At 34.6% G+C, this 23807-nt stretch overlaps 1 protein-coding gene across 8 annotated transcripts in view; it reads left to right on the top strand.

The window, feature by feature from the left end:
- The window catches only part of Syt7 (Synaptotagmin 7), a 175693-nt gene that overhangs the window by 134808 nt on the left and 17078 nt on the right, over positions 1 to 23807 (top strand). For 2 of the 8 annotated variants that reach the window (XM_083050349.1, XM_083050347.1), the window contains exon 2: positions 16849 to 16997. The exons of 5 other annotated variants lie outside the window; for them this stretch is intronic. In XM_083050349.1, the coding sequence (XP_082906475.1) occupies positions 16933 to 16997 (65 nt within the window). In that variant the 5' untranslated portion in view covers positions 16849 to 16932. The remainder of the gene's footprint in view (positions 1 to 16848; positions 16998 to 23807) is intronic. One more of the 8 variants, XM_083050348.1, reaches the window with a different exon arrangement.

Below are 23807 nucleotides of genomic sequence, written 5' to 3'. Positions count from 1 at the left end.
CGACGTACGTATGATCTATATTGTCATTTATATAACGTTATATAGCTTTATACTTCGACCTATCGAAGAGCGCACACTGAAAAAATTGTAGTCTTATTTTATGAATTTTCCACGTATTTTTGGAATACCCTGTTTTAAAAAAGGCGTCATAGAAGGATCTTCTTACTTTAAAACGAATCCTCCAAAGATTAATTATATCAGATATTCTTAATTTATAAAAATGTATAGATGAAATGAGATTTATTTTTGCAACGATAAAAATTATTTTACAGCATACAGGCAAAGAAAGACCATAAAGAAAGCACAGCACATACAGACCGAGCACGAGACCTGAACGATTAAATTAAATTATTAGGAATAACTGTAGACGACCCAACTGGCTTAATTGATTTTTATTAATTCGATGTCATTTTTATATGACATCGAATTAATAAAATCAATTAAGCCAGTTAGGTCGTCTACAGTTATTCCTAATTTTATTCTTCACTGGCGATACAAAAATACTTGCTATAAATTAAATTATGTTACATATTTCTTACTCGTGAACACTTTTCTTAAGTCTTCCTTTTTCGAGCCACTTATTAACTTTATCCATTCCTCTAATAAACTAAAAACATTCAGTGACAAACTGTACTGCAAATTGCAACACTGTAACCATATATGTTCCTGCAACAATATGACCATATAACGTCACAAATAAACACATAAAAAATATACGACCGTTTATTATCAACAAAGGATATATTTTTAGTTTAAAAGATGTTATAACAAATTTAAGAATATCCGCGTTAAAAAGGATTTTATAGTGCATATACAGTTATCCTATTTTGAGAATTTTTTCGGTGCAACAGTTTAATTTTTTGAACGTACCCTTGTTAAGGGTTCGGTCAAAAATGCCGCTATAAAATGCACTCGAACGTTTTCTATTTTCAAGCGTCACGCCGTCATCATTCATGATGTGTGTGTGTCTATATACTTCGAAATATATTTTCCCACTCTGTACAATCGGTTTTATAACTCGTACGAGCGTTCGTCCACTTTACTTCGCTCCTTCTTTGCGTCAACAGACGTTTTACAGCCTTTGTAGAGGCAGCAGTAAAGCGAGGCTAATGATACGGACGATTGTTGCTTGAAAATCCGGAATAACTACTTACTTTACTAGCCGTGTCTCTTAAAATCCGTTTAACCGTTGCTTTCGAGTCGAGTGGAATCGCGACGCTCAGTGGCTCGCGATAAATCTTATCATCGACGAGGTCGATTATATCCATATAGGAGAAGGTTCTCTCGTATCGATCGCGACGTCGCGTCCCCCCGAGAATTTCATCGTCTAACATAAATCTAGCTTAATAACGGATGGTCGGTATAAATTAAATTATAATAACGCAGCTCGGCGAGATGGAAATGAAGTAAAACGGATATTATCTGTTTCCCTTTCATTATTTTATTCTAAACAGAGGAAGAAAAGAAAAAGATTGAAAGAGAAGAAGCCAGAATCTTAGAGGAAGAATCCGATTTTCCCGAGATTACTTTTCGAGACAAAAGACTTCTAAAGTGATACTTTATATTGAAAATTGAAAACTCACGGGATGCGCGCGAGGCTTCTTTCCATGCTTTTTCGTTAAGGGAGAAGGAAAATCGATTCGAAATCTATGACGGAATTTTTAAATAAGGAGGCGAGGTAAAGCTCTTTGCGGGAGAGAGAAAAGTTCGTATATTTTTTTATTATTATCGTTCGCGCGCGATATCGTTTAATAAAGCTCGTAATAAAATCTGGGATCCGCCTAATTTGACAGTTTCCCGGTTAAATTGGACACTCCTCCGATCTCTTTCATTAAGCGCCAATATATTATGGGACGTCTAATATTCCTCCTCGCGGCCTCGCCTTACTTATAGAGTATTTGCGTAAGTAAATGAACGACCGAGCGCACTCAAATAGATGGGAAAATGATCGGAACTTGTCAGTTCCGAAGAGAATATTATTGCTCGCCGACCTACGTCATTCCGTTTTCACTCGCCTCTCCATAATTGCATCGTGTGTGTGTCTTTGCTGTGCATATTCCATGTACAAAAGTTAGTTTGGGATGCGTGCGTGCGTATATATACGTATATACGCGTGTCACTTCCGCGTAATTTGATATCGGGCTTTAGCGGGACATGGAGCGGTCACGTTACATCACCTGTAATAATTAGAGACTGCCGTTTCGTAGATTTGCTTAATTAAATGCATTATAATGTTCCGATTGTTATCGAATGCAGTTGTCCGTCGAACGGGATGAATATCCGAGCGACGCGACATGTTTGTTGAACGCTGGTTTGACTTCCAATTTACCCTGTTTTCGGGATAAACAGTCGAGTGAAGAACTTTACAATTGATAGCGTTACGTCATATTTTAATTAAGCGTACAATTCACCTCGTATTAACTCGAGATAAATATGTGTAAACTTAATCCTTCTGTCAGTGGATAATTTGATTCATCTTTCCATCAACGTACAGGTATCTAGATCTCAACTGCATGTTTTCGACACATTTATTGCACCGCGACAATTTCTTTACAGCGCAGCCTCTCGATACCTATGTACAAATTCCGTTTTATGTAAAAAATTAGAAATTTAGATTTTTAAATATTAAATCTCAAATTTTTATAAAAATAATGAAAGAATAAAATTAATAAAATAACAGGAAGATAATAATTGTCTAATAAGAATGTAAGGAGATTCAATTGGTTGGGAGCCTGCTCAAGTTAGAAGAGTAAAAGTATTTAAGAAGATTCAGAATATATATTGTTTAAATGGATAAAATGATATTGAATTAAATTTTATAGAAATTAAAGGTAAGAAATATAAAATAATAATTGATGAAAGTAATGCGATGACCCCTTCTAGTTTATTAGGGATTGATCGTAGAATTGCACAAGCAAATAAAAAATATCATTCTGGTTGGATATGGATTGGAGTAACTATGGGATTTGCTGGCAGAAAATTATCAGGATCAGCAAAAATATAAGGGATTTCAAGATTAATAAGAGAAAAAATTAAGAAAAAAATTATAAATCCATAAATATCTTTTGAGGTGAAATAAATATGAAAAGGGATTTTATTTAAATTTCTGTTAAAACCTAATGGATTAGAGGACCCAGTTAAATGAAGAAAAAATAAGTGTATTATTACTATTATTGAGATAATAAAAGGTAAAATTAAATAAATTGAATAAAATCGATTTAAAGTACATGGGCATCGAACATTCTTTTTCGTTATATTTCAAGAGAGGTTTCCGAATATACAAAGGTCCTTTGTACTTTGGTTTCCGCGCGGAGAAAAGTTCCGATACATTTTCGACATTAAAGTCGCTCGAAAATTGCTCGGGGGTTCCCGGTTCATTGACAGAAGGGTTAAACCGACCCACAGAGGTCGAAATGTTTCGGCGATGAATTCTAACGATGATGACAACGCGAATATTCGCGAAAAGTCGGGATGGGAATTTTCTGTTCACTTTTTTTTTGTTTCGCCCGGATTCAACATCCGCGTGTATACCTTTGCCTTGATTGCATAGTGATTCACCCGTCCGTTGCATAACCCGCGCGCGCTCCGGAGGATCCGATTATAACTTACTCCCCCCGGCCGGGTGCTCGGATTCAATTAGCGGGAGACGTGGATTCAATCGCGGTTCGGTTTTGAGTAATCTAATCAGAGAGAAGAGTAACAGTCGCGCGTGGCGGGACGCTTCATTATCTAATTTGGGCTCGCGCGCGCTCATCCATGCGGCGGCCTGTTAATTTCCTATTTGCCGTTTCGAAACTCCAAAGTCGGTCGATATAGGTACGCCCGTCCAATAATATCGCGAGACAATGAAAGCGAGAAACGATGACCCACTTGCGTGACGGATCCACGTGGTTCGGCTGAATCGAAGATGTTGGATCCCGAAGAAGGGACTGGATTGCGCACACGAGTGACACTTTTTTTCCCTTTCTTTCATCACATAACTCTTCTCTTTCTCTCTTTGTCGTAAAAAGGTACGTAAAGAGATCTAAAAGAGCGGTCGTTTATAAAACTTTCGCGTCGCTCGTTCGCTAAAGGAGTGAATGTCTACTTATCGAGGCGTTTATTAGCGTCGCTGTTAGGATTAAGACGCTGGGATCAAGTGGGATTTAAGTGGGAATTGATGCTACGTTTTCTTTATTCGCCAGTGGACACTATATAGCGCAGGAAATGTGTTTCGTTGAATTTAAACCTCTTCGTTCTGCACCAATTCCGTTCGCATTAAGTAAAAATGTCTCGCAGAAACAGCACCTTGTTCTCTCTCCCCTCTTTAATACTATCTCGAAAATATAATATTTTCTCCTTGCGTGGAGTCGCAGGGGTGACATCTTTATTATTTTATTTCCGTCTTTACTTTAAAAAAACATACCGCGGGATGAAATAATTGGACTCTGCTAAACATTTTTTTATAAAATGTAAACGTATGCAAAAAATATGTATTTGTGTGTAGAAGCGGCGCACACACATATATTTTTGTCTCTTTAAATGAAATTTGAAATTATGAAGCATTTTTGTAAACTTTCGTCGCTTTTAATTTTTTTCTTAATTTATGAAACGAGGGACCTGCTAGCGAGCAGTGTGTTTCTTTTCAGCGTTATATAATTACGAGTAAATTAAAGTTGATAATAATCAAGCAACCACGTCGTCGAGTTCGATATATAATTTCCATCTACATATTTTTATTTTCTTTGCGCTTTACGATTGTGCATATATAGTGTTTCATCATCGGGAGAAATTTTAACGATGACATATTCTTCGGATAAAAATACGAAGTCTGGTTTTTGGCGAAAATTCGCGATGAGAGGCAATCGAATTTGCCGTAACCTTTTTAATCTTCGACAGGTTTTATACTTCAATGACGATTAAATAAATCGAATTTGCGGAGATAGGAAAGAGAGATGGAGAATTTTGTTTAGACGGAGAATTTTATTTATATATCATTGACGTGTTCGATATAAATATATACATACGCGAGAGCTCTTGAATTTTCAATATTCAATAATTCTATAATCGTACATGTAACGACGGTCATTAAATAATTAACATTTGCAAAAGACAAACTAAATTATCTCGCTTTTGCCTTTGAGCTCTTTAAACACGTATGTAACACACATGTTTGTAAATGCTGTTTATTGGCAGGTTCTCTTTCCGCTTGGATTAAATATTCGTTAAACGAAAATATTGCAATCGGCAATTTTGTTATTATTCCATTATTTCGTTTTGCTAAATAAATAAAAAAAAAGAACACCGACGCGCGGATATATTAATATTGTAAATATATCGGTTTACATCGCAGATATACTAGTACATCCCTCATAGTTATGCTTCCTCGTGCTAAGTCGCCGTCTGCCGGAGCTGATAAAGTTTTAAGCGGACGTTAGTAAGTTGACCAAGTCTAAGTACGTCACGCTCGACGGATTAAAGTGGCTAAAAATGACGAGTCGATAAGAGTCTTCTCGTCCGTAGCTCGGGGAACGTTTATAAAATGCCTGGTTTCTGGCGCATCAATCTCTGTTGTCTTGACGGAAGGAGAAAAAAAAAAAAGAGAAAATGAACGGAGCATGTCATTATGGCGGAGGAAATCGACTGCCACGACCGGCACGGTTTTCCCAACGAAGTTCACCCACAGTTATTCGATTCAGACGACGAAGAGAAGCGATGTTTCGGAAAGCTCGTCTTCGTCGTCGTCGATAGCCGATACACGAGGCTCGGAAAGTTCTCTTTTGTTCTAAAAGTTTCACTATATATACGAATATATAGCTCTTCTAAAGGCAGTTTCAACAATACGATGGGTGTTGATGGATCATTATTGAATATAAACGTTCGCGTTTTGATAAACAAGAGATGTTTCAGAGATACGCATTGCATATATATTGCATTTTAGTTAGAAATTTTTAAACAAAGTTTTTTTTAATAAAACATTTACCTTTCAGCAGAAAATTGATGAAGAGATATTATTTTTGTTTACGCACAATTTTATTTCTCCGCGTAAATTCGTCGTTTTGTAATTCTATATCTGCGTGAATAAATTCGCATCGCAAATCAAAATTCGTAATCGTTAAATTAAAATTCGCGCTTTTTTCGAAAATTTGTTTCGAAAGAACGTTAATGGTAATCGCTCTCTGGTAATTCGATCTGGCAAAAGGGGGTTTTGTCTCGATAGGCGGTTTGAAAATCAGCCAGACACACTATCGTTATAAAATCATAATTTGCAGAAATTCTCTTCAATTTAACGTTCATTATATGAATGCAGGGGCTGCCCAGTCCGATATAAAACAGAAATTCAGAGCGCGATATGGCGCGAAAGCGAGTTTTGACGAAAACCCCCCTGATAGGCGGCGGGCTTAATTGAAAAATGTATTTTCATTAACGTTTCAGCGTACATATTCATTATTTCTCGTCGGCACCGACAGATTGGGGTGTACATTTTTTTTACATTTTTTTCGTCGTCATTTTTTTATTTTCGCCTCACATTTTGTTTCACTCGTAGAAAAGCGCTATACGAGCTTTTGTTTCGAAGAGAAAAATAGAGCTGCGGTTTCTCTCCCCCTTTCTTCTTGTTCAGATTTTTTTTACTGAATCGTCTCGTAAGTGTACTAAAAAGTGCTAGGAAGCATGATTGGAAAGCATGAAGAATTACAGGGAGGAATATCTCTCCTCGTGTGAGGGGAATGGAAGGGACGTCGGTGAAATTCTAGTTTAGGGAATATGTATCCCGAATATAAACACGAAACTCTGTATGCAGCTTAGATGCGGATTGCGCTAAATATTTTAGAGAGTTTAGTTTAATCTCCTCTCTCAATCTCTACGTTAATAATAGTGATACTTGTTCATTATTTTCCACCCATGTACATATAATAATGATAACGCTTGTCCATTTTTTATATAACAAAAGTTGAATTAATAATGCAAGTTACTTCTGCGTTTGGCAAAGTTGATATTCCTCGTCTCCATTATACAGATCTCCATATAACAGATTGAAATAAAATTTGTATATTATATAATTTATATTAAAAATAAGCATGAAATGAAGCCAACAAAGATTCCAGGGGTTATATAAGTTACAGAAAAATGCAATTATCTTATAAGATATAATATAACTCTCTGCACTGTTCTTACACGTTCTGTACGTTCAGTATCGTATTTATAGTTTTATCTGTTGCACGTTTATCACGACTTTATGGTTGATTCGATCTACATTTCGCGGCGTTAGTGACGTAAAAAAAGTGGTGCACGAGTTTAAGAAGCTCGAGTCACGCGTCGCGGAGGTTTTGAATTTTATATCGGCACAGCTGCTCGGAAAACTAGGCTGACGCCTGACAAGTTGGACGTAGCTCTTTAATAAAGACGTCATATGAAGAGGGGAAGGGAAAAAAAACTTATATATTAACTTCCTCGTAAGGAGGGAAAAAAGGGGAAGTTAGCGTCTATTTTTCACCGCTGGTCCGCTGCTTGGAATCGATTATGCATTCAATATCGCACAACCTAACGTATATATACACTATACCGCGGTATAAGAAAGAAAAAAAATTTCTTATGAAATATATTAAACTTTCAAACCGCATTGTGTGAGAAAAGAAAGGGAAAATTGCAAATTCGTGGTAAACATTCCGTGGGTCTTTAAATATCCACGTGTAAATATACGATCGTACACACGTGAGTTTCCTTTACGTATGTGTGTATGTATTAATGCGACGAAAACAATGTTTTTATCTAAATGTGCCATCTGTTGCATTTTTTTTCTTACCGTATGATGTATACTAATTAAACGTGTGCACTCGTAACTCTTTAATTAAGTAACGAGCATTTGAACAATTAAATTCTTTCAGATTTAATGTAATTTCAAACCAGCGTACTGTACATTTGCGTATCTTTCTTTTTCATTATTCTCTTAGCAAAAGCGTATTTATATGTATGTATTTTATATTGAATCTGTGAAATATTCCATAAAATCCAAATTGAAATTTATTTCGAAAAAAATACATATTAAAGCGACAAAAGTGAAACAGATACATATCTCTGGTTTCTCTCACTAGGTGTAGGTTCGACGCGAGAGTGAATTCTCTGCGAAAGGAGAATAATGGTGCACATCTGCGAGTTTTGTGAATAACTGAATTCATGCTGTCATTGCTTTAGAGCTTTATTCACGGAGGATAGGTGTGTCACTAGAATAAGAGTGAGATATATACATATATATTCCCTTTATGTGCAACGTGTTGCAAAAGTCGTAAACAATACTGGGAAACGACGTACATCATTCAGGCCAAGTACGGACTTGAAAATTTCGTCGCGATGTATCTTATATCCCGGGGGGAAACTCGCAAGTGCGAAAAAAGTGACGTTAAAGGGAGAAATGCGAAAAGTTAGTTCCTAAATGCGATGTTCTAAGATATCCTGAAAAAGTTTATATATAGAAGGATGAGGCGAGAGAGATGATGTTCGCCAATCTCGAGACAAACTTTATAATAAAATGGAAATCGAGGCGATGTGTATTTAAGAGAATGTTGAGAATTACGATTTTTCCGACAAATTCAGAGACGACGAAGGCAAATCAAGCGTAATAAAATCATTAGATTAATTCGCTTCGTTACTCTCAAACAGATTTTGCATTGATATTTTTATAATGAAAACTTTTTAACGTTGAAAAATTTGAAATATCGCGTCCGAGGGAAAAAGGCACGTTTATTCTCTCTCTCTCTCTCTTCGCGAATATGAAAGAAATATTATCTAGAGGTATATCGCGTTACTATCATTAAGTAAATTCTCTGTGCAACGTTTAAATATAGCGACGTCCAACGAGCAAAATGTACATCCTCCCTTCATTTTCGCGCTTATTGATTATCAAAGGATGATTCATTAGGTTTTTCACGAATCCGTTTAACGAAGGGAAAAAGATGGAGCGCCCGCGAATATAATTGAACGGGAAAATCGAACGGATCTCTCGCTTTATACATGTGTATACAGGAGAGGGAACCTGTTGCTCGCCTGTCTTCCGGCCGTCTGGCACGCAGGGCGAATGACTTTTTACTATTCTCGCGGTTAGCAAGAAAGCGAGGGTGTGTGGTGGCTGATTAGGTTCGCTCGTTAAAATTATTTCGAGCCGCCGCAACTTGGGCGGCCTTTAATTGTCGCGGACTCGAGAGGTGGAAGGAGAAAGAGAGAGGGGAGCGTAAGAGTCTCAACTCTCCGGGAAAGTCGTCACGCGAACTTGACGGCGGTTTTCTCTCCGCTTGTCAAGCTGGGGCGAGTTCGCTAGTTCGCCAGCCAGTTCGACTCCTCTCTCTTGTCTCTCCCGGGAAAGTCCCGGGGTCGAAAGCGCAAACTCTGCTCGTTTATCGCACATATTATTATACATCCTTGCGGTGACAAGCGCCGACAAGGGTGACGCCGGCGAGCGAGATTGCGAGAAGCGAAGTGCTAGAAGCGAAGTCGCGTGATGCTTTGATGGAAATAAATTCCTTAAGGGCGGATAGATGCCCTTTATTTTTCATACGAGCAAAATATTCCTCATTTCTTTCGCTACATCTTTCATCTGCTCTTCTCGTAGCGAGAGGATGAAAAAGGAACGCTCCCCGCTTGTGATCATCGTCTTCGGAAGCAGATATCAATGAGGGACGAGTACCGAGCGGAATTACGAGATACGCATTTGAGTTCTTCTTCTGTCGTATATATATCTACGTATCTCCCCCTTTTCTTTCTCTTTTCGCGCTACATTTTCTTTAGATCCTACACCACAAATAAATTCTTATCACGCTCGGAGCAATTTTCAAGGAATACGCAGATACTCTATAAGCGTCTGCTCGTATCTTCTAAAACATTTGCCCGACCCCGGAGGAAAATTTCTGCCAGAATGAAAACTCTCTGCGATATGGATATTCGATGAGGTTATTTTAGCCGGTGTTCGCAGAGAGCTCGGTAGCTTGACGATGTGACGCTATACACGCGACAAGTTGACACCGTGATCGATCGGAAGGAACGAAAATATTTATCAGCGCGGAGAAAGAAGCGCCCGGAGAGCGATCTTACTACCGTTCCACTTTTCGGAAACAAAAGGACGCGCCGAGCTGCTTATAGAAAATAGTAATATCGAGCGGGTAACTTGTTGCGAGGTATTTCGAGAGAGAAGCCGAGAGATCGATGAGAGAATTTTTTTCCTCCGAAAGTGTATCGCTCAAAGCAGAACGGAACACAAGCGGAAGAATGTTCAATCTTTCCTGGACTGATCGATAGTAAACCAACCGTGCAGCCGATTGGATTCGTTCTCCCTTCCCCTTGATATGCAAATATGTTATGGTACACATGCTGAATTGTTACGAGATGCCCTAGAGAGAGAGAGAGAGACAGAGAGAGAGAGAGAGAGAGAGAGAGAGAGAGAGAGAGAGAGAGAGAGAGAGAGAGAGAGAGAGAGAGAGAGAGAGAGAGAGAGAGAGAGAGAGAGAGAGAGAGAGAGAGAGAGAGAGAGAGAGAGAGAGAGAGAGAGAGAGAGAGAGAGAGAGAGAGAGAGAGAGAGAGAGAGAGAGAGAGAGAGAGAGAGAGAGAGAGAGAGAGAGAGAGAGAGAGAGAGAGAGAGAGATTGACCGAAGGATCGATCGGTATCGGGAGCGGAATTACGTCGAAGGCTCGCCAATAAACGTTCTCGCGGGCGAATCGCGTCAATCGATAAACTTTCGCCGCTCGTAAAGGGGAATTCTGTCGGTGTGTTTCCTCTATTAACGTCAGGAACGTGATTGCCAGGTTGTCCGAGAAGCCTCGTCGCGTAAAGGGAAAGCGGAAAAGCCGACCGCGACGAAAATCACTCGCGGAAGAACAAATGGTACCAGAAGCCCTCTGGAGAATCGGTTAAGCTTCACGCTTTCGAGTGTACATACACGCCAAAATACATGCATATATACACACGGATAGAGCCTATATCTCGACTCTTCCACCTGTCGCTACGTATGCTACCCCCACAACGAGGACACGCGCGCGAGGAATAATCCTGTATAATCGAAGTAACCCATCCTCCCACCAACATCCTCATCCCGCGATCTTGCGGGTGATAACCGCACAATATCCGGGATCGACGCGATACAATTTTTCTTCGCAACTCGACCCCACGTAGACGAGAGTCTACGTGCTTCGGGATTGGCTTCGGGAGGTTCACCAGACCCGGACGCGGCGAGCTCTGCTCTGTCTCCTAGTGGTGGTGGCTAGGATCGATCCAACCTCCTATCTTCCGACCACCATTCCACCCCTCTTTCGCCTTCCCTGTCGTCCATCCCGTACTCTTTCTCTTTCTCTCTCTCTCTCTCTCTGCTGCTGCCCAGACCCGATGTGAACAGATCCAACGTACAGCATGTAGCATCTCGGTTTGGAGTCCGGATCGTCTGGCTGCTTGCTTGCTCGGTGTCTAGATTTCTCGGATCTCTTTCATAGCTTTTTTTTCTCTCAATTATCAGTATCTCGTGTGATGATTTTTTTGCAAATTTATACGCGACGTTTATCGATATTTATCGAGGTCTGACAATGCTTCCCGAATGGTTTTAATACAGTACTCTCTCCTTCTCTTAATTATTTTAATTGTTTTTCACCTTACAAGTAAATGTGTTACAAATAAATTTCACAATTTTTTAGAATATATAAAACAATTTTGAAAACTGTTTAATTTGATAAAGAACAAATTGATTAAATAAAATATTATGTGGTATTTAAAAAAATACTAATGTTGTATAAAACGTAAGATATAAAAAAAATTCTTTTGTGCAATATATTTTTTAAGATTATCCAAACTCTTATATTTGAAAAAGTACAATTGAAATAATCGGGGATAATGAAAATGGTCCACCTTATATATAAAAAAAACCGGAAAGTATATTCAATTGTGAAATCTGAATAAAATTGATTGTATAATATTTTTCGATATCTCGTTAAAGCCGCAGAGCGTTCAATCTTTATGTAAAGAGATATGTTCTTCGTGTTCTTTTATGTTCCTATTTTACTTTCATATTGTAGAGTTCTTTCGACATTTGTCTCCGACAAATCGCAAACTCAATTTTATCTATTTTATAGATTCTCCAATGAATTTGATGTCATGTTCTTCTCTCTTGAACTTTATTTCGAAAATTTCGGGATATACAATTTCCTCGAAAAAGTTTCTTTTTGGAATTTCACGGTGCGGTTTTGTTAGAAACTGCCTGTCAGATGCTTTCAGTTAAAATTTACTCTAAATTTACTCGTTGCTCGTTTCATCTCTCTCTTCCACCGTATGCTAGGCTTTCAGGTGATTCCCGTTAAGGTATTCGATATCTGCCTTTTAGCACGAACCAGCATGCCAACGATATATCGAACAGAGAATCGCGTGAATTAACGAGATGTTTGAGATGCACTTTTAATAATTAATTTACTGTCTAGACAATGCTTTGCTTGTCAGTCGAATAATAATACTGTCTATATATGCATATATATTTATTAATAAAAGTTATGAAGGACTAATTAAAAATGATAACAATTTAATGCGAAACAAAACTTAAAATAACACTTTTTCTTTCTTATTTGCCATGCAATAATTTTCACATATTAATCAATATAATATTTGAAGATTTATAATTTCCTTTCATTAAGTCAAAAGGTTATCATTAAATGCAAATTTTTTGATTAAATGTCACTTTTAATTAATTTTATTATCTAAAAATATATATATTGACAATTATATTTTATTATTATTATATTAAAAAATATATTTTCTAACAGATAATTTAAAAAAAAAAAACATTTGAAAGGGTATTTTTTTAATAAACTCAAACAATTCTTTGAAAGAAGAATATCATGATAACATTGTTTTATATAGGAGAAATTATTAATAAATAAATTATTAAGAATACAGAGTTTTATTATAATTTCTATTCGCACACTTTCTAATTTTTAAGCTATCTCATCTAACTTTGACGGGTCTAACTCGATGAAACACTTTTGATCAACGTTTCCTTAATTTCATTAATAGATTAAGATACAAGATCATTGCGCATCCGAAACCCGCAGAATGAGATAACTTTGAAACTGATCGCCATCGTCGGAGAGAGAGCTGCTACTTAATATAAACTTTATCTCTACCTCGAATTGCAATTGAATCTCTTTTCCTATAAAGTTCGTAATTTACAAGCTGTAGTTTAACATTATTTAAGCAGAAGTCGATTATAATATAGAAAAAGAGAGAGAGAGAGAGAGCGCACAACCATAAAATAAATATAAATAAGATTAAAGCAAAAACTTTAATTTCTAAAAATTTTATTACGTCATAAAAATTTATTACATACATTAAGCAATTTCTTATATCTTAGAAGAAACTTATATTTCACGAATAATATGTCTCGCTGTGTTTTGTGTCGCGTGAACTATTATGATAATTATACCATTTAGTAACGTAACATTATTTTCCGGTAAAGTTATATTAATATTCCTTTCATCACACGTGTTCTTAAAATATTTCTGAGCACGAAATGAATATTATTCAGACCTTTAGAATCCGGATGTCTCGATAACGAAATACCTTCCCATTTATAGAACTGCATATGACACATAAAAAGAACATAATTGTATTTATTACAATATTTTCCATTCTTTATATAAATGTAATAACATATTTTCCCGATTTTCTGAACTGCTGAAATTTTATATCGAAACAACAGTTGCAAATATCATTCATAATACACTTTTGATGCAACTATAATACTCCGTATACGCGTGTGTATTTTCTATCTAGTGTTTGAAGTTTTGAATGGCGCGGATTTGAACTCGGTATATATCTGTATATTAAAATCTGTAGTTCTCAACATCTCGCGAACTCTCGGAATCCTTAATTTTGTATTACCAGAAACGATCGAAGGTAGCCAGTTCTGCATAACTTACGAGGGAATTTACATTATATTCGTGCATTCCAGTAGATGAAAGAAATGAGAGACAGAGACAGAGAGAGGAGAGTTTCGCGCGATGCCTGAATTCGTAATTTGTCTTTCTTCGAAGTTTTTGCTGATTACGTATTTCTCGTATTTTCCGTATTTTTTTTATCCATCACGGAAATTTCCACGGAGAAATCAAATTAACAACTGATAAAATTAACCGAAGAAATGCAAACCGCAGCTCTGGCACACCGCGTGTGATCCATTTGTTGCTCTCGTATTTCTCGCATTTTTGTATTCCGCGGATTTTATTCGTAAATGAATAAAGACAGATGCGTATGTATGTATATTTATATACATCGGTGCAACAGGGATGTAAATAATTCAACTCGCTTCCATCAATTTTGCCGTCCGTATAACTACGTCGCTGTTTAATGTCTCCCTCTCAACTTTGTTTCCTCTCTCGTAAGTTCTCCTTTGTCGGATATAAAACTCGCGAAAGGCGTGTCCTCTCCCATCCACACTCTTTCTCTTCTCGTACTTTTCACCTATTTTTCATTGTTGTGTTCGCGCGGTGGACCGTGAAAAGCTGCGAAAGTGCACGATGAAAAAAAAAAAAAAAAAGAAACAAAGAGAAAGTTGAGCCTTACTTTGTTATTAGGAAGAAAATTGCCGTCTACGTTATATCTCGTCGTCTCGCCTAAATTGCTTGTTGAAACTCATTAAAAGGGGTTCCACACACGTCATCGAATATCGACGCGAGCTAGGGTCGGCGAGATACGATATATATACAATATTTCTTGAGTGATTTCATTGTACCATCGGTCATCCGTTGATACTACTCGCAAAATTCGTCTCTTTCCATCATAACGAGAAATTTTTCTTCTCTCGCTACCTTTACGCAAATACTGTCCCTTTAATTCAGCCAAGTCTCTCTCTTGGGAATGAGAAGAAAATATTTACTGTTATATAATTCAATTTTTTATTACAATATTATTCAATGAAAAAATAATTTTTTAAAATATTTATTTATTTATATGTTTAGACGAGAATATGTCTGAAATCTTTTAATTGAGATTGTATATCGAATTGTGTTAAATCTTCATGTTCTTTTGCAAGAATCTCTGAAGTTTATTATAAAGTATGTGCGTAATCCTTTGTCGTGATAAAATATTTAAAAATCAATCGTTATCATATCGAAAGGAACTTGAATATTGCGTACACTTCTATCCATATGACGTCGCCAGATGTCAGTGATAAATTTGACGTTGTTCCTTCATCGTCGTCGCGATGTACAATATTTTCTAGTCGTCACATTGATATCAGCGTACCACATTACACGTTCATCTGACCTGTCGCGCGCTCATAAATCATTTTTATTCCTAGTCTCAGTTTCATCAAAATCCACTGCAACATATTGCGGATTAACATATGTTGCAGTCAAATTAATCGATTAAATTGTAATTGCGGCAAAACTGTTTATAGTCCAAAAAGATTGGTACTTAAATGGGACTCTCCGATTAAAGTCCACCCACACTTAATGGCATATCACGCTTGGGGCTAACCACATGCGTTATAATAATTCAATGTTTGAAAGTCAATTTTCATTATATTGTTTGTTTAATTTAATGACAAAGAGAAAGAAAGGAAAAGAGAGAGAGAGAGAGAGAGAGATTCAATGATTTGGATACGTTGTAATTCTGTAACCTTTAATAGTAGTAATAATAACGAGTAACTGTTTATTGGTCAATAATTGCGTAACATTAATATTATCTATTGTCATACACAATCGAATGAGAATGTATCGCATTTGTCTGCTAAACAGTCGGGTCAAATTGATGATTAGTTCGAGGTTACATTAATTGTTTAACTATTTCATTTTGTTATGTGATTACTCTATTACAGAAATATAAATGTAACAATATATACAATGTAAGGATTTTATTAAATTCTAATTGCACACATAGACATATACATAGAGACTATATCTACGAGAGGATTACAATATAGGTCAAAATAATTAAATGTGTATCGGTAGAATTTGATATTTCGGGCGGTTTAATTTTCGCTCGTTCACATTTTTTTTCCAATCTAAAGATTCATTATATTGTTTTTGCGATCTTATGAATAGCGAATTCTGCACTCGGATGGAAAGGGATAGTAAACAGTTTTTAATAAGTTTTCTCATATGGGACCAATTCTTTATTATTACAAACTTTGTGCACGTGTAAACAGAATTTTTTATCAAGTGCATATTGTTTGTATACATGGTGCATCCTACAATTTGCGAGTATAATTTTAACGACCTGTCCGCCGATAAATTTGTAGACGATCCGTCTTGGGTGGAAACGTGTCTCACTAATATTTTTCGAAATTTCTCAATTCTACACGTCATGTAGCTCTTTGCAAGTAAGTTTCAGATCAAAATATCTTGTTAAAGAAAAAAAATTTAAGTAAACTTGACTGAAGAAAATGATTCTTTCATCTTTATCTTGCAGTCATTGCTCTCTTCAAAACTTTTAAAAATTTGCTAAAAGTCCTACATTCAAACTATATTTAATATGTGTGTTTAACTCTGGAAAATTATCTCAACATTAAAAGAGCTAATATTGAACTTTGCCTTAACTCGGATTATATCAAATGTTGCTCTTTCTACAAATTTCCTACAATAAACATTTTATGGAAAATATATTTAACGTATAATTTAGTTTGTTCGGATTTTGATATTTGTTTTTTTATTTCTTCAAATCCATAATTAAATATTTTATATATCGGCCGATCGCTTGTCGCGTTTCTAAATTTTATGATTGTGCACATACAAATAGATAACGGTAACAAGAATTAATGTCGAGAGGAAGAGAGAGAAATAGAGAGGGGGAGAGAAAGATATGTATGTAAGAATCTCGCTCGAAATATCGCATTAAATTCAACTCGTCAGATACCTCGTCGACTGGAACTTTCATAAAAGTGCTCTAGTGCGAGATTAGATTAGCCGATTGAAATTCGCCGGAACGAGGAAATTATGTGGGCCGCTGTATCAAGATCGTTGGAGATACTCGTTGCCTTCTTCGAATACTACACTACCAGGTAAGAGCCTGTTTGCGTGCGCGTATTTTCCAGAACGAGACGCGTTTTAGATACGAATGCGCCGCGAATTTCCGTAATTCGTTATTTGGTACGATAATGGAAAAAAATCTATATATAGGGAAAGAAATCTATATAAATTTGTAGCGTTCGGATTAAGGTTTATCCAATTTTTTGTGACGTATGATATTTGCAGAATATATATGTGAAAAGCAGATTACAAAGCAGATTATAAAGACATTTGAGGGATGGCACAGTTGGAAATAAAAGTATTATATATAAACCCACTGGCGGTTCCTGGCGGGGGGGGGGGGGTTAAACCCCCCCTGCAAATTAAAAGAAACAGTTTTGCTGAATTTGTTTAAAAAATATAAATAAAGAAAAACAAACATTAAAGAGCTATCGACGTCAGGATCCGCTAGTGTATATATATAAGTATAAGATATACTGTAAATTATACTCATTACGCATTCAAGGAGTTAAGTATAGATTAAGTCAGACATACGACGAAATGATGAGATAATTTCATTGCACGAAAATAATTAGGTGAAATTCTTTATGTATATATAATATATATTATATCTATATAATATATATTATATAGATACAAAGAATTTCGCCTAATTATTTTCGTACAACAAAATTATCTCATCATTTCGTCCTATGTTTGACTTAATCTACACTTAACTCCTTGAATGCATAATGAGTATAATTTACAGTGTATTTTATACATACATATTGTATATATTATATAGATATAAAGAATTTCGCCTAATTATTTTCGTGCAACGAAATTATCTCATCATTTCGTCGTATGTCTGACTTAATCTACACTTAACTCCTTGAATGCGTAATGAGTATAATTTACAGTGTATCTTATACTTATATATATATATATATATATATATATATATTTGTTATATATATATTATATATATGTATATATATATATATATAAAAGTATAAGATACACTGTAAATTATACTCATTACGCATTCAAGGAATTAAGTTTAGATTAAGTCAGACATACAACGAAATGATGAGATAATTTCGTTGCATGAAAATAGTTAGGCGAAATTCTTTATATATATATATATATATATATATATATAAAAGTTAAAGATACACTGTAAATTATATTCATTACGCATTCAAGGAGTTAAGTGTAGATTAAGTCAGACATAGGACGAAATGATGAGATAATTTCGTTGCACGAAAATAATTAGGCGAAATTCTTTATATCTATATAATATATACAATATGTATGTATAAGATTCATTGTAAATTATACTCATTACGCATTCAAGGAGTTAAGTGTAGATTAAGTCAGACATAGGACGAAATGATGAGATAATTTCGTTGCATGAAAATAGTTAGGCGAAATTCTTTATATATATATATATATATATATATATATATATATATATATAAGTTAAAGATACACTGTAAATTATATTCATTACGCATTCAAGGAGTTAAGTGTAGATTAAGTCAGACATAGGACGAAATGATGAGATAATTTCGTTGCACGAAAATAATTAGGCGAAATTCTTTATATCTATATAATATATACAATATGTATGTATAAGATTCATTGTGAATTATACTCATTACGCATTCAAGGAGTTAAGTGTAGATTAAGTCAGACATACGACGAAATGATGAGATAATTTCGTTGCATGAAAATAATTAGGCGAGAAATTCTTTATATCTATATAATATATATATATATATATATATATATATATACACTGGCGGATCCTCGGGTTAAACCCCCTCCCCCTTGCAAATTAAAAGAAACAGTTTTGCTGAATTTGTTTAAAAAACATAAATAAAGAAAAACAAACATTAAAGAGCTATCGACGTCGTTGATCCTGGAATAGAAGCTAATCATGAAACCAGAAATATTAAATAAAATAATTTTGCAACCCCCACCCCCCTTATTATCGACGTCAGGATCCGCTAATGTATAAACCTATATAAATGTATTGCCTATAAAAATGCATTAATGTATTTTTTATAGTCATTTTATAAAATTTTAGTCGAAATTTTGTTCCTATTTTCTATGTCAATTTTTAATCTAACATCTACTTTGCTACTTTAAGCAATCAGATTTCACTCTTTTTTGAAACTACTTAATCTATACTTTTATAAGCTTTTTTTTAAACCTTTGAGTGAAAAATTGTTATTGCCCACTTGAGATACAAAATAGGATTTTCTATATAAATTAAATTAATTCTGTTAAAATTCTCTATAATTAATAAATGTGAGAAACTTGAGATTAAAAATAGGAGCAAAATTTCAACTCGGAGAAAACCTAGATTTTTTTTAGTAGAACGTCATCTTATAAAAGAATCTAATGCTTTGTTAAAAAGATTAGATTTCTTTTTCTTAATTTACAAAGCTGAATATATACAAAAAAAAGACACGTACATATATAGACATAACGTAAAAATATTGTTTATATTGTTTATATCGATTTTCAATGATATGATACTATTTTTTCAAATATAAGTACTATTTCTGATATTTGTTTGGAACATGTTCGCCATTTTTTTTAAAAACTCACTAGCGAAATTCTCGTCTTTAACGAACAGAGTAGTCGGGGCAGTTTGTTTTTCCACAACGTGACCTTGCATGAAAGCGAGTTCTATGTCGGATATAAACATGGATAAAATAGCAACGTGCCGGAGAGGTTTTGAAAAAGATGCCTTTCATCGCTTTCTCCGCGTCAACGCGACATTTTTAGAGTCGCGCTTTTATAAGCAGAAAATGTGCGACGGGTAGGGTTAAGGGTCACGGAAATGCGCGGTTGTATCAGCGTTCGGTTTCCTCGCGAGGATGTCTCGCTTCTCGGAGAGCACGAAGCAGCTTCGGAATATTTATCGCTGCGGCGGCTCTTCTCGATTTGAAAATATCCGAGAGAGAGAGAATTCTTGACGGGACGATCTCACGTGACACTCAGCTGGGAAGCTGTCGTCTCCGTTTTCAGTAGCATCGGTTCCGTTTTCCGACGACGGAGGTAATTCTCTGCTCTCTCCTCGGGTGTCTCGGAACGTCGTTTCCCAACCTGACATAAGACAGAAATGGGAAAATTGCCGAATTTGCTCGCCATTTGCGTCGTTCTTTCTCTCGACTGATATTATATATATATATTTTTTTTTTTATTTATTAAAACGCGTCCACGGCGTATACTTTAGCGAAATTGCTGGAAATGTTCCAGAAAACGTTGCCAAGCTGTTGTAATATTAAGGACAATTCGAAATAAACACTTATGACGCATTTATTGTCAATTTTATCTTCTGTTATATGAAGTATCTTCGTTGTTGTTGACGATATGAAATAGGAATTGCAGGGGAAAATTTTCACTCGCTTCAAAGAAATAAGCAAAGCATAATTGAAGAACCTTCTTTTTGAAATTGCAAAAGAGACAGTCTTTTGCAATTTTCAGTTGAAAAATTGTCACTTGCTGAGAGAACATTTTTCTGTACAATATTATTGTGTTTTTATTCAATTAAAATTTTTTATTTAATTATGATCGTATTTCACAATTTCCTTTTTGTGTTGTAATATTGTAGAAGAAATATTTTGAGAATTATTTTAGAATGGCACGATTTTGTACTACGCGGTCGAATCATACTGCTAAGATAATATCGCCAGCAACGATTCAGCAACAGATTGAGTGCACACGTGTGCAAACTAGAATAATAACGTCGTTAAATTAATCATGCATTGTCGTCGGGACACGTTAGGGAATAACGAACAGATGACGCGACGAATCAAATCGAAATTACGGCAAATAAATCGAGAATTGATTTTGTGACATTATATAATTAATATCCGGATATTTTTCCATATAAAAGATTGACTGGCCTTTATTTATCGACAATTTTATCAAATTTGATGAAAAAAGGAAAACGGCCTCGTATTCCGGGAAATTTATTTATTTTAACTTATTGTTAGAAGGAAAAAAATATAAAATTTGAAAGAGATAATATATAATAATAATACACAATAACAGATGATTTTATTTTTGAGATCTTATTTATAATTAGAATATAATTTCCTTACATAGAAGTATGATTCTATTAAGATTCTTCATCATCGTGATTTTGACATTTGCAACTCAATACATTTCTAAAGTTATGTAAAGTTACCGTAAATGCACGATATAAAAAGAAAATACGTTTTATGTTAATAAGGATCATTTCTGTAATTAGGTTAAATTAATATTTGAAAGAATTTATTTATTCGCTACGCTTTCTGGATAAAATTTTCAGCAGGAATTAATTCGTGATTTTTATATTTCGAGCCGATTGCAGCAAAGTATAAATAAATTTCGATTGCAGTTAAAAGTATAGTGGAATTCAACTAATTGGGAAATTTAAAAATACAACTCGTTACGCGACAATCGACACACACATACACACATACACATTTATTCTTACATATCAATTATTACTTTTATAAGAGGCTTATGAGACTGCTGGCTTTTCGCGTGTGTTAAACGAGAACGACAGCATATATATATATATATATGCCGTTCTCGTTCTTATATACTGTATTACACTTGTAACTTTATCGATTGTGACTTGTTGGAGAGCACACACATATGTGTCTATACGCAGGGTTTTTAATTTCCTGAAAATACCATGTCGGGATAACCACGCGGAATAATATAAGCCTCTCCTCATTTTTATGCACCAAGCAATTATATATTATGCAAGTCTGTACTTTATATAAATGTAACATTAATCTTTTATAAATGATTTTTATTATTACATCGTCGTGTCTACACACACATTTTAATCAATCCAGAGCGTAATTAATATAATAATTAATATAATAATATGTAAAAAAAAAAATATATATATATATATTTTAGTCAGACATATACAGTGTAACTAAAAAATATATTGTATATATAAATAACTAATAAATATATTGTATAATATATGTATATAAAAATATACATATATTCATATATACAAATATATGTCTGACAATGCGAGATTCTGGATCCAATTCAGATTTGTGAATCGCGAGATATTTGATGTATATAAAATCTCCATTTATATATTTGACAAATGCTATCGAAGATCTCCCTTATACAAATTTGAAACTCACAGATAAATTGGACCTGTAGCGTCTAGATATTGATATAAAAATCGACCGGTTAGAGATAAATAATCTCGCGAAAGTCTGTTAGGGTAAAACAAGTAGTATCAAGCGCATTCTATCGATTTTCTCGCATGTATGCGAGCACCTCTATCTTTAATATGCCAACGTACGTATTCTAAACCAAGAGAGAGAAAAAGAGAGGGAGGGAAGCGAGAAAGGGAAAGAGAGAGAGAGAGAGAGAGGAAGCGAAACACATGTTGTCCCGGTTGATTTAATATCAAAACTTTCGCGATATCGTCCGTGAGATCGCATATTGTATTCCGTTATGTTGTTCATTTATTAGTACACGTACCCACCTATTTTCATTGCCCGAGAGTTATACTATACTGAATTCCTAACACAAGTACACGCATACATATATACGTACACGGAGTGCCGTAATTCCGCAATAATGCGAAGTCAAATGTGGCTATTGAATATCGATAGGCATTCCAGGGTCGCGGACCGTAAAAGGTAATATTATTAAGAAATTAACGTGTGTTAACCGCCTGATGCAAGTGATCGATACAGGTGTAAACGGTGTAAAAAGACGATAAATTTGCGCCCAGGATGAGTTATTTCCTATACACAGATTCGAAGAATGTGACTCTATTCGAGAGAGCATTTTCCGAGAAATTTAAATAAATTGGAAATTGGCGACGTATCGCCGTAATAATCAGGGTTGGCATGTTTTAAACAATTTGTTTAAAACTGTTTCATTAAAACATGTTTAAAACGATGGACACTGTTTTAAACATTTTTGTTTTAAACAGTTTTAAACTACTGTTTAAAACTGTTTAAAACATTGCAATTAAAACATATGATTATTTGAAAAAGAAACTGTAAAGAAAAACAAAAACAAACAAAAACTAATAGACGTGCAAAACTAATGTTGCAAAAAGGTTTTTGTTTTAATTTTTTTAGTTTTTTATCTATATTTATATGTAACATATAGATATAAAAATATAAATATAAATAATGAAACAAAAATAATAAGATAAGTATTATTTTAACAGAATATTTATTTTTGGATATTAAATATATTAAGTAACAATCAATATAATTGAATATATTAAAGACTACTTATAAATTATAAAGCTATCTGCACAAACTATTAAAATCTAAATTATAACACATTGCATTTTACATTTTATCTATTGCAAATAATTAAATAATGTTATTTCTTTAACTAAAAAAATAAACATTTAAGTACGAAAAAATGAACGGTAACAATAACATATTGGAATTGGGAATTGCATTGCAGTCATTGCATATTGGGTATTTTTTTAATACCTACTTTTATAAATTTAATTAAAATTAATAACTCAAAATAAAATAAAGAATATATAATTTTATATATTAATAAAGAATTATTACTCAACTAAGAAAAACTTGTTTAAAAGATTATATTATATAGACTCAGTTTAAATCTCAGTTTGATCAACCTTTTTATTGAGTGCTTTCAAAATTGTTACTAATTTTGAAGCTTTTTCTACGCCTAATCTGTTTCTCAGTTTTGTGTGCACTAAACCAAAAGCTGAAAACAGTCTTTCTATGCCAGCAGAAGAAGCAATTGCTGTATGAATTTGTGTTACTAAGTCAAACGTTACAGTATTAACATTTTCTTTTAACGCAAGCCACCATGTTATCGGT

This window comes from Prenolepis imparis, unplaced genomic scaffold (assembly GCF_030444845.1).
Source record: "Prenolepis imparis isolate NDT839.2.m4 unplaced genomic scaffold, iyPreImpa1.0 SCAF_11, whole genome shotgun sequence".
NCBI classification, from domain to species: Eukaryota; Metazoa; Arthropoda; class Insecta; order Hymenoptera; family Formicidae; genus Prenolepis; species Prenolepis imparis.
The sequence above is the reverse complement of the archived record's forward strand: the minus strand, read 5'-3'. Positions and strand labels throughout refer to the sequence as shown.